Source organism: Octopus bimaculoides, chromosome 11 (genome assembly GCF_046866305.1).
Source record: "Octopus bimaculoides isolate indiv1 chromosome 11, ASM4686630v1, whole genome shotgun sequence".
Taxonomy (NCBI): domain Eukaryota; kingdom Metazoa; phylum Mollusca; class Cephalopoda; order Octopoda; family Octopodidae; genus Octopus; species Octopus bimaculoides.
The window spans coordinates 41048149-41060613 of record NC_142938.1 but is presented as its reverse complement, the minus strand read 5'-3'; the positions used below and the strand labels follow the sequence as shown (position 1 = coordinate 41060613).

Sequence of the window (12465 nt, the reverse complement as noted above, 5' to 3'; positions counted from 1 at the left end):
ATACTCAATACCAACACTTTAAAGAGTTAAAAGGTATAAAAATGATGTGAGTGAGGGATCAAAATTTGAAGTGGCAAGTTTACTCTAAAACTGCAGATTTAATGGCAACTATATTAAAGAACTGAATTATCAATGTAAAACTTAACAAAGACAATTAGCTAGCATTATCTTTTCCTTTATCTTTTACTTGCTTCATTCATTGGACAGCAGCCAAATGAATGAACCCCAGTAATTTTTTTCTTTTTTAAAGCTTGGTACTTATTCTATCAGCCTGCTTGACAACCAGTGTTGGGGGACAAACAAACAAACACAGAGTTATATACATATAATGGGCTTCTTTCAGTTTCTGTCTACTAAATCCACTCACAAGGCTTTGGTAAGCCAGGTTTATTGTAGAAGACATTTGCCCAAGGTGCTACACAGTGAGAGAGACTAAATCTGAGACAATGTGGTTGGGAAGCAAATTTCTTACTGCACAACCATGTCTGCACCTAAGTTCAACTGCATGATATTTATAGAATTAAATCTACACTACATCATCTTAGCATCATTATTGCAATAATGCCCTTTCATTCTTCCTGGGTAGCATAAGTTAGAGAAGTCTTCAGAATAAACAGTATTCCTTCAGCTAAACCACAATGCACACAATGGTACATTTGAAACAACTAAACTTTTTCTATTAAAAATATTTTTCAAGGAGCCTAAAACAACAATATAAAGAACATTAAATACATGAATTTTTGCAACAATAACAAAATAGATGACAAAGTCAATTGATCTCTGTTCCTGTACAAATGCAATGATATTATATTACAATCAGATCTTAAATTTACCACCTCTCTTTAAAAAAAAGTTTCATGTACAGAAAAAGCGAAATTGTAGAATAACAGTGAAACTAACTCGTGGCAATTCTAAACAACAAAAGGATTGTTTTATTATTAATGAGAATGAAACAATCCCTCTATGTTTTGACTTCAAATCCTGCCAAGTTTAGTTTGGACATTTGCCTCATTGAGGTCAATAAGATAAATGCCAGGCATGTACTGTGATCAATTAAATTGAATTTATCCATCTTTGAAAGAAAATATGACCTTGTACTAACATGAAAAATTATCATTATTATCATTATTATTATTGCAATCCTGAAGAGTTCAAAAGCACAAATCAGCTATAGTCAACTATAGCAGAATTTAAACATGACAACATGATGCACCAGATAAAGTACCTACATTGATTCTGTTTGGCTTCCCAACTAATTCATCAGAATTTTTATAATAGATTATTATATAGATCATTAGAGATTACATACACACACACATACACACACACACACACACCACAATATTACATTTAAATATATTCTTTATTTCAGTGAATAAACAATCCAAGAGTAGTGAAAGAGAGAATATAATTTAAAATCAAAAAGAAAAAAAGCAATTAGCTGGTGTGAAAAAAATTGAAACTTTAAAACATTAGTAAACAGGAATTGAAGAGAATATTTCTCCTTTTCCAATCATAACTATTATCATTTAAAATCCAAAGAGTGACAAGATAACAGTGAAGAGATAGAGTGATCCAAGCTTAAGACAACATAAGTACAACATCCAAGTGCAGGAATATTTCTATTAGGGTTCAGATATCCCCTAAAAGTCATGATATCAGTTACCTTTTATCTTTCCGCTGATGAGCTCGAGTCCTAGATGCCGAATTATTGGTTGCACTGATTATCATCAAATAAAAGAAGAAGAAAAAGAAAATATAGAAGGAAATAGTTGTTTCAACTGATATGTATCTTTCTGGGATGGTAAATGATTATTAACAGAACTGGTGAACATATCCATGACCTTATTGCTTAAAGGAATTTAATAATAGTTATAAGTAAACCTTTCTTTGTCACCTTTAATTATGAAAATTATAAGCAATGATTAAAGACTGGTTGAAAAACAAAAATATAAAGCAGGAAAAGGTACATAAGGAATGACATTCAATCTGATCCAATATATTTTAGAATGGAAGGCGGTGAGCTGGCAGAAACATTAGCACACCAGGCAAAATGCTTAGCGGTATTTCATCTGTTTTTACATTCTGAGTTCAAATTCCGCTGAGGTCAACTTTTATCTTTCATCCTATTGGGGTCAATAAATTAAGTACCAGTTGCGTACTGGGTCGATCTAATTGACTGGCCCCCTCCCCCAAAATGTTGGGCCTTGTACCTAGAGTAGAAAAGAATATATTTTAGAATGGCTGGCAACAAATAACTTAAAGTTCTGAACATAGAGTGTTGAGATGAGACTAACTACTTCAGTAGCATCAAGTAAGGAGGCAATAATAGTTGATGATGATTCTAATAAGAAAGAGTTCATAAGACAACTTAGTTCCATAGATTGCAACATAAAAAATAATCATAAAATTATAATGAACTCATAAGGAACGTGAAAAATATCTGATCGTTATTATTGTAAATGATTCATGGGGTAAATAGAACACTGAGGATGATTGGCAATTCTTCTTTCAATATTTGAAAAAATATTATAACTGAAGAACAGAAAGATATAGTAATACTGTTGTGTCTGGTACAGCCAAGCTATTGAAAGCTTTTAAATTGTTATTATTCAGACGACCAATAACAGTTTGAATTCTCTCAATATTCTGTCCATACCAGACAAAATATTGTTAACACATCTCACCTTAATTTATAGCATTTATTTCAATTATAAAAAGAGTAGGGGCTTAGGTTGTAACCATGGCAGCAAATTGTCAGAATCAACAGAGCATTGGATAAAACAGTATATGGCATTTGTATATTTGTTCCAGCTTTTTACATTCTGCCAAGGTCAGCTTTACTTTTCATCCTTCTGCTAGGTGTTGATAAAATAAAGTACTGGGTTGTATTTCTTTCCTCAAAATGTCATATTTTGGATGCTCTACCAGATCAAAGAAAAGAGACTTGAGACGGTATATGTATCTACTTGTACTTAAAAAGCATTAGGGAAAGGTATGGTGGATGCTGATACCAAATAAAACTCAAGTGTGAGTGAAGGCTTTGATCTTTACTCACACTTGAGTTATGACCAGCTTTCATGTGGCATTACAAAGTAACAGAATTAATATAGTAAGAATAATACTACTAATAATGATATTAATCATTCTAAGATTACTGACTTTGCAATCCCAGATGATAGTAAAATGGATATCAAGGAAGCTAAGAAAATTAAGAAATATGAGGACCTAGTCGAAGAGATTGTGGAACACAAGGGTGAAAATTGTTCTTGTGGTTATTGGTAAATTTGGTACAATACTCAAAACTACAATTGAGGGACTAAAGGATATTGGAATTGAGACCCGTAAAATAGACTTGTAGAGAGGTGCCACCCTGTAATCTGCAAAAATCCTAAGAAAGACCCTTAAGATTAAAGAGACCTGTTATCACCAAAACTCCAAATACCTACTAATTATCAAGTAATAGCTTTTGAATGATAATAGGGATGATGATAATAATAGTAATACTAATAATAAAACTTCATTGTTTAAGTTGCTTCTGGTATGTGAAGCAATTAAAACTGCAATTCTATAAGGTTACAGAATTGTCACCGTTCATATTGAAGCTAGTGAAAATTAGAGCATATTATATTTGAATAAATGCACTATACCTTGGCAAAATATGAATTAGATTGGTTAAGATAAATTCTAGGGAAACACTGAATATTAAATTAGTAGTTAATATTATTTGATTTGTGCAATGAAGGTATAATGGTCAGAGATGGTTAGCATATTTCATAGATCATTGACCACAGTTTTTTCAAATGCAAGCATGTTGGTTCTTAGGTAAGCATTTATCTATAAGCTCTACATAACTGGAAGTTAAGTCCAAAATCAATCTGCAAAGGTGTAGGACCTGCTAAATTGTAAATGCCTAAAGAATATATATATTATCTTGGTAAGCCACTTAAATACAAATGAATGTTAAGTCATAAGATTAGATTTGCATTATTAAAACAGTTAAACTCTTCATTGATTGGAATTCAAAGCTGACTATCTATCTCTCTAGAGGCTTAATGCAGAATTGCACATTTGCATACAGGCAAATGTAATAATTGATAACTGTAAATGATTTGCTATGTGAAACATGCTATGATAGTTATTATTGCAAAGTAAACCATTGAAACCATTTTAAAATTTTAAAAAATAATAAAATCTAGTCACTGAGATTAACAAAAATATAGGGAGAAAACAACACGAGCTAAAAGTGAAAGAAGCACCCAAACTTTTTCAGGTAATCAATAAATTGAAACATTATCAAAATGATGAATTGCAAATACCTGTTTTATTTTTATTCATATCAATTTTTTTATCTATATTTATCAATTTTTTAATTTATTAATTTTTTATTTATAATTATCATTTTTTTTTATATTTATTTTTTTATCTATATTTATTATTTTTTAATTTTTATATATATTTATTAATTCTTTAGCATTTTTTTAACAATTCTATTTGTTAAGATTAAAGAAAGATGTCTATACACCACATCAATATATCAATACTTCTGACCTTACCAAGGCAGCAAACTGGCAGAACCATTAACACACCAGACAGAATGCTTAACATTTTGTCCATCTTTACATTTCAAATTCAAATTCTGCTGAGGTCAACTCTATGTTTCATCCTTTCAGGGTCGATAAAATAAGCACCAGTTGAACACTGGGATCGATGTGATTGACCTACCAAATTTGTTGGCAGCCAAACTTTGAAACCAATATTGCTAACCTTACCCTTCGTTAATTAGCAGGACCTTAAAAATAAAAATGTCCAAATAAGTTTATCTTGGGTTTAAAAAAGGAATTTAGGAATACAACTCTAATCACCCTGATTCATAATATTCTAAGAATATATGAAGAATTCAGTTGGCTTTGTAACTGCTAAATACCAAGATATTCATAAAATCAAATCCAAACTCACAATTCAATCTGCTTTATCCAAAATAAAGAAAAAGATATTCACAAAGAGTAATAAGCCTTAAGCATTCAGATTACTGTCAAATGTAATGCTTATAGATCCACATGCATTATCGTGTAGCTTCAAGACTTTGATGTAACTGTTTATTTTTACAACAACATTGCAGGATAGGTGTGAGGAGCTGGATCTGGTCAATTTGAACATAAAACCGGTAGAACATTATGACCATACATGGTCAGTTTAAATACTAAAGGATTAAAACAAGTATTTAATCTAAATGCCACCATCCCACAAAAATTTCTTGTAACAAGACATTCAGAACAGATTTGTAATACTCATTTGAATTGGTCCCCGAATATGACTGGATTGTTTTATTCATCCTTGAAGAATAAAATAATTATACTGACCCCAGCAAGAGTTGAAAGCTAGTAGAACTCAGCTTGACTAACAAGAATAAGTAGTGTATAATACGGTAAGTACCTCACAAATTGCTCTGGACCAGTGACGCAGTATATTAGCCATTCAACTGTTGACCTTAACCAATATTTATAGTACTAACAAGTGTCCATCATACTAACTAGAAGCTAAAGTACTAATGTGTCATACTAACCAGTATCTATAAGTATTATCTTGTATCTATAAAACTAACCAATATCTATAGACCTAACTAGAATCTATAATACTAATGGGTATCTAATCATACTACTCAGCATCTATAGTACTAACCATTATATATATATATATATATATATATATATATAGATGTACTTGCATAGCAAGTGACCTGATCTGAGATTGTGTGCTGAAACGAAAACAATTGCAGCGTGAAAGGTGTTTATAAGCCATTTAAGAAACACAAAAACTGTTAGATTCACTTCAACATTTAAATTTAATTTGCCAAAATATTTTCATCGCTTTGAGACCACAACCTGTTCACTGACAAAATTCCAGTGAACAGGTTGCAATCTCAAAGCGACAAAAATATTTTGGCAAATTAGATTTAAATGTTGAAGTGAATCTAACGGTTTTTGTGTTTCTAAATGGCTTATAAACGCCTTCCACGCTGCAATTGTGTATGTGTATGAATTGCATTCGATGCTGACATGGATTGGACCCATCAATGTTAAAGGCAATTCACAAGCCATAACATATTCTATACCCCACATTGGTTCTGCAGGAATATAAATAAAACATAAAAAACAGACAGTGTTGGAACTCTTTTAAACAAAATAATATATTCCTCTATACACAATCATACAAAAAAAAAACCTTTTTTGTATTTATTTTTACTCGCATACATATATATATATATATATATATATATATATATAAAATCACTTAATGTACTTATATACAGTACAGTCAGTACCTATAAGTATTAACCAGTGTCTATAGTACGAAACAATATAAGCATTTAATGTGCTCAACTGCTTCTGAATCATACAAATCTGAATTGCATTCGATGCTGACATGGATTGGACCCATCAATGTTAAAGGCAATTCACAAGCCATAAATGGGACATCAGTAAAAACAAAATGGCACAATGGCTATAATATTAAAGCTCAAAGGTTTTCAGTTCAAGTCCATTGTAAACATTTCAGCGTTTATAAAAACACTAAATTGCACATCCCACAGTTGATGGTACATACCATGTTCACCCAGGACAACACAATTCTACATGCCACAGTTCACCTAAGTGCACCAGATCCTTCAAGAACTTGAGATAAACAAGTATCATAACCATGAAGAGATTTCTCTCATTCAATTAACATGATGAAAAGCAGATGGCCCTGGTGAGACAAGTCTGTAACCTAGTATTTTTTCTTTGTTTTTTTTTAATTCCAGTTTTACAAATTATTTTAAAATCTGGTCACATTTAAAGACTTGAACAAGAAAGGCACTGCCAAGCTCCCCTTCTCTTGGCATTACATAAATATGTAAATTTTTTCATGGTACCTCATATAAGTAATGTTATATCAAGGATCCCACCAATACCATATCCACTATCATCAATCAATGTCACAGACAATTCCTTAAGGTTTTAATACTGCACATTGACCATATTTTATATTACTACTACAACAAAACATGTTACTAATGAAAATAAGTGTATACATATACAAATAATAATAAAGAATATTTTAAGTAATTTGATATTAAGCTTGATACTGTACTAAAAATTTCTTCTTTTTCAACATTTACTACAATTTTATTGCACTGTTTTTACTATAACATTACTAATACAATTTTGACACATACACCAGTTGTCCATCACACGGCAACGTTAACTGTTCTGTTCAGAAATCATCTCTGATAGGCTCACATGTGGGCTACAAAGCCTGCACTTGATCTGCAGCAGCAATGGCATCTGATGCAGGTAAAGTTACTTGACATAACAGAGAAGAGACACCTCTCATGTGCTCTTTTGTAACCTCTCTGTTGTTTCTCCTCAATGACTGAAATTAACAAGCTTCAACAATCAGTGCCATTCATCATGTTGCAAGGAATTCTCCTCTGGGGAGATGCTGGAGTTCTTCATATGTCCCTTCAGCACATCTCTGGCCATTACGGCTCCACTTACCCTGATGCAATTCAGTGTAGAAAACTGCCCATGGGAGCCTGTTGCCCTCCATCCTTGAAACATGTCCCACTTAGTACAGCTGTGATGAGGTAATGCAACACATAAGTAATATAAAGTAAACTTTATTTAAGATTGTTAAATAAGAAGAAACTAACAATTCTATTGTTTAAAGATATCAACCTTCTGAACTTGGGTATGTAATAATGCAGAGCCAAACAAGGCTTTGTTAATGGGTTTGGTGGATGAAGAATGAAAGAGGCCTGTCATATGAGCATGTGAGTTTGTATCTCCTTGCCTTGGTATCATGTACTTACTACAATCAATCATCACCATCAGACAAGCAATGTTGTTTGTTTGCAATTTTCCATGAAAACAAAGTAAGCCATTGTGCTGTTCATATTTGAAGGAATAAAGGAAATATTACCATGCTTGAAACCAGGCATGGTTGGTGGCAGAAAGAGCTTGAATGTAGTAAACTCTGCATCAACAAATTTCATCTGACCCATGCAAGCAAGAAAAAGTGGATGTTAAAATGATAGTATATATGTACGTGTGTATATGTATTTTATTATCTGCCCAAATACAAAAGGTTGATGTTAAACATTATTAGATTCTTCTTACATACATTACACACACACACACACATACACACATTTATATTCTTGCAAAGTATAGCAGAATGGTTAAATTTGCTTTGCAAGCATGAGGTGTCAGTTTCAAATCTGCTGCGTGGCATCTTAGGCAAACTTCATTTTCCATAGCTTCATGTAAGCTCATGCCTTTTGACTTAAATTGGGTAGATGGAAACTGTATGGAAACCTGTCAAATGGATTGTATATTCAAAGCTCCAGTCTTGTTACATAGTCAAACTGATTCCATTTGAGAAATACATTAAGGGCACATGTGTCAATGGAATACTCAGCCTCTTATATGCTAATTCAATGAGCCTGGTAATTCAGTTGGTTACACAACTGAACACTCATGGATTGCTTTCTGACCAGGATCCATTTTTTATCTCTCTCTCTCACGCACACACACACACACACACACACAATTGTGGGTCTACCAACCCACTGGGTTTTATGGGCACTACTAATTACCTAGAACTCATTCAGCTTAGTAAAGTGCACTACTTCCAAGTAGTAGCCAAACTATAAGTTGAAATCAGGACTATAAACTAACAAAACCTTTGTAAATTTTAGTAGTGGTTTGTTCTAGAATATATTTACAGCTCACCACTTAAGATTTAAGTTTCTTGGCCAAACTCAATTCAGTGCCATGATTTGAATCACTAAGCTTATCTAGTGTTGTCAACTCAATTGCTCATACTCTGATATAGTTTCATAAGTACCAATGTTAGAAATGTGTTAATTTGTTGCAAATTTTTTTCCACACAGTATGAAATAAAGTATTGCTTAAGCCTTTGCCAGTTCAAAGCATTTCCATAAGTTTGTTTTAAACATCCACGCTTGTTTACAGACATTCTTTTTGGAACCTCAGATTATCAGCCAAGTGTCCTGTGCATTACATGTGAAGCACAATAGCCAGACAGAGAGATAGAGATATTGGCCCTTGTTTCATATGCTCTGAGTAATAGATATAAAGTTTCGGTTACTCTATTGGTTGAAACAAATTGGGCATGTGTGTCATATATGACGCATGGCACCAGGGAAATATGTCCTGTGTGTTACATGTGATAAACAGGACAGATGAAGGGTTAAAACTAAATAAATATATTTTTGAAAGTATAAACGCAAATATGTATGCACACATATACACAGCATGTGTATAGAAAAACAAAGTATCCCATGCACACACAAACACACATGTACACTAATGCAATATCTACCATCAACAATTTGATATTAGCTTGCATATTTCATACAAGGGGTTTACCATGGGTGTATATGTGCATGTGTTAGGACTGCACAATAAACTGAATTAACAAGCAAATTGAACCTCAGACGGATAATACCATGCAATTTACTGCATTCAATAAAATATATAGAAACACCCAAATAAAAACCAGTCAGTACTATTAGGTAACTTTTCTTTCCCTCATCCCAACTTCCTATTCATTTTTTTTTATTTATTGTCCAGACACCAGTTTAGTTAAATGAATGTAAAAGACCTATATTTCTGTCATTTATCACATGATACTTCTTGTTAATGCCACAGAGCTTGGACTATGTCCTTTAGTGTGTCTATTGTCTTTTTACTCTATCAAACATACAATAAAACTTTTATTCTCTGTTGCTTCTAAAAAAAAAAAAAAAACCCATTTTATGACCTGCAATGAAACTCATAAAATTTCATCTCACAAAATTAATATACTATACAGTTGGCAGTAGGAGGAAATTGCATTGCAACAGCAAAACAAAAAATAATCTGAACTGTCAAATCACAAAATAAAACAATAATTAAATAATGTGAAAGACATGATGGTACTAATTTAATGACTGAGTTAGTCTCTTGTTACTTGAAACAAAACCACCCATTTTAAAGTGTTTATAACTAAATTAAAACCTTTCATCATAATTTTATGTTCCAAACACCAACTTCATAATTAAAACATGACTTTTATTAAATTCCTCAAGATACTTGATTAGCTTCAAAATTAATTGAAACTTACGGAACTTTATTTCATTAAAAATACAATCCCATGTGGATTAAAACATGTAGGATTTAGATACTGGACAACTGATCATAAGGAAATTCAAACTGTGCTATGGCTTTGTAATTGTTGAGTTCAGCTCAAGTAGCCATATAACACTAATATGAAGGTATGATTCCAGTTTGTATCAGTTTGTTGCAGTCACTGTATAGTAATTGCTGTAAATCTATAACTAGGAGATAGATTGAACAGCCCTAATGCTATGATATGATTACAGCATGGACCAAACTTCATAAGATTATTGGATTTTTGTCTGAGTCACAACCATCTTATGTAGACATAGTACACCATGATATAGAACTAAAACTATGTGAATCCCATTCTTAAAACAGCAAGAGTTTTCTTGAGAAAGAGTTTAGCAACTACCCAAAAGTGTCCATACTTGTTTATGAGCCAGCATGTTACATTAGAAGAAAAATACTACTGTTTGCCAGACAACTGGTGCCACCATTTCATTGGTGTTATCAACACAAAACATCTAGAATCTGCAAAATGCATTTAATAGAATAATTTATAAATTATCAAAAGCCATGTAAATTATCCCACGCAGTTAGATAGAAGAAAAACAAAAACAGTTCTAAAAATTTAAATTAAAAAAATAAAAATAATCTATTTGTTTTGTTTCATTTTTGCTGGGAGTTTTTTTATGTAACTTTGTCATGCTATTTCACCCTTGTTCACCTTGTCAGTGACTTGTCAGAATGTTTTCCAAGTTTACCCAAAGCATATTGCTTAGACATTGATACTTGCTTTTGGCATTTGTCAATATGAAAAAGAAACTTGCATTTCAAAATAGCCCCAAAACCGTGACAGGCTTTTAGAGCTAAAATCAAAATAAAATATGATTTACAATAATACTGCATCAAAAAGATGAGCAAAGTGTTCTGTAAAATACTCTAAGAGTTATATAAACTTATCATTTTATTAAACTCCTTTCTTTCTCAATGACAACAATGGATAGTGGGCAATCAGTGGCCCAAAAGTAGGTTTACAGCTGGTCAACTATCTCTTTCACATTCATATATTAACAGTTTAGATCTTAATTATAACAAAAAATATGAAACCATTATTCTATGCTAATTTAGTTAATTTTGTCAAGCTCTCTTTTCAGTTTGCAAGATAGAAATTTAAATGTAATAAAATGTTTTAAAATAAATTCAAAGTGCCTACATGATAACTGTAAACCTACTTTTGGGCCACCCTGTGTGTGTGTGTGTGTGTGTGTGTGTATATATATATATATATATATATATATATATACATACACACACACACACACACACATACACACAACAGGTTACATTCAGTTTCCGTCTACCAAATCCTCTTGCAAGGCTTTGGTCAGTCCAAAGCTATAGTAGAAGACACTTGCCCAATTGCCCAAGGTGCCATGCAGTGGGACTGAACCCAGAACCATGTGGCTGGGAAGTAAGCTTCTTCCCCCTCCACACACACACACATATACATACAATGAGCTTCTTTCTTTTTCCATATCCATCTTTGTAAATAGCTGACAAGTAGCTAATGTTCAGAGTGCCTCAGGTAATATCTGGGCTATCATTATTGGTGGCAGCAGCAGCATCTGGGGAAGATCTCTTGATAAGAAAGATAAAAAGTATCTTTCCCACAATCAGTAACTCAATAACCAGATCTATAACAGTGTATCAACTACTTCAGGGGTTTTTAACCTAGGTGACAATGCTTTGTTAGGACAGTAAATGCCAAGGGCTGCTGATGTTTAGAGGGGTTATAATTTTTCTTAGCAATAAAATATTTAAACCAGGTACAACGTTTATATTTTAAACATATTTTCACAAAATATCTTGAGCAGAAACATGACTGGTGGTGTGTCAAGTTCCAATATAATTTCATTACATAAAGAGTAGGCATGAATGTGTGGTTAAGAAGTTTACATTGCAGCCATGTAATTATGGGTTCAGTTCCACTGTGCGGAACCTTCAGCAAGTGTCAGACCTTGTGTGAGAATTTGGGCGATGGAAACTGAAAGAAGCCTGTTATGTGAGTACACACACATGTGTATGTGCCAATGTGACTGTTTACAATCAGTGCTGAGCTGCTGCTATAAATAGCGATGTTTGTTTATATTTCATGTCAACAAATCATCCACTATCTGTGCTTCCTAATTCTACTGGAATAGAAAAAAAAATACTTTACTTGAAAACCAGTTAATGGTTGGCAACATGAAGAGCAGCCAGACTTAAAAATTTCCACCCCAAGTACCTCCTGTGTGTG

At 32.6% G+C, this 12465-nt stretch overlaps 1 protein-coding gene across 2 annotated transcripts in view; it reads right to left on the bottom strand.

Annotated features, from left to right (window-relative positions):
* The window catches only part of LOC106870576 (regulator of microtubule dynamics protein 1), a 72351-nt gene that overhangs the window by 43362 nt on the left and 16524 nt on the right, over positions 1–12465 (bottom strand). The window contains exon 2 of one of the 2 annotated variants that reach the window (XM_014916705.3): positions 1667–1720. The exons of the other annotated variant lie outside the window; for it this stretch is intronic. Coding sequence (XP_014772191.1) covers positions 1667–1720 — 54 coding nt within the window. The remainder of the gene's footprint in view (positions 1–1666; positions 1721–12465) is intronic. 2 annotated transcript variants of the gene reach the window in all.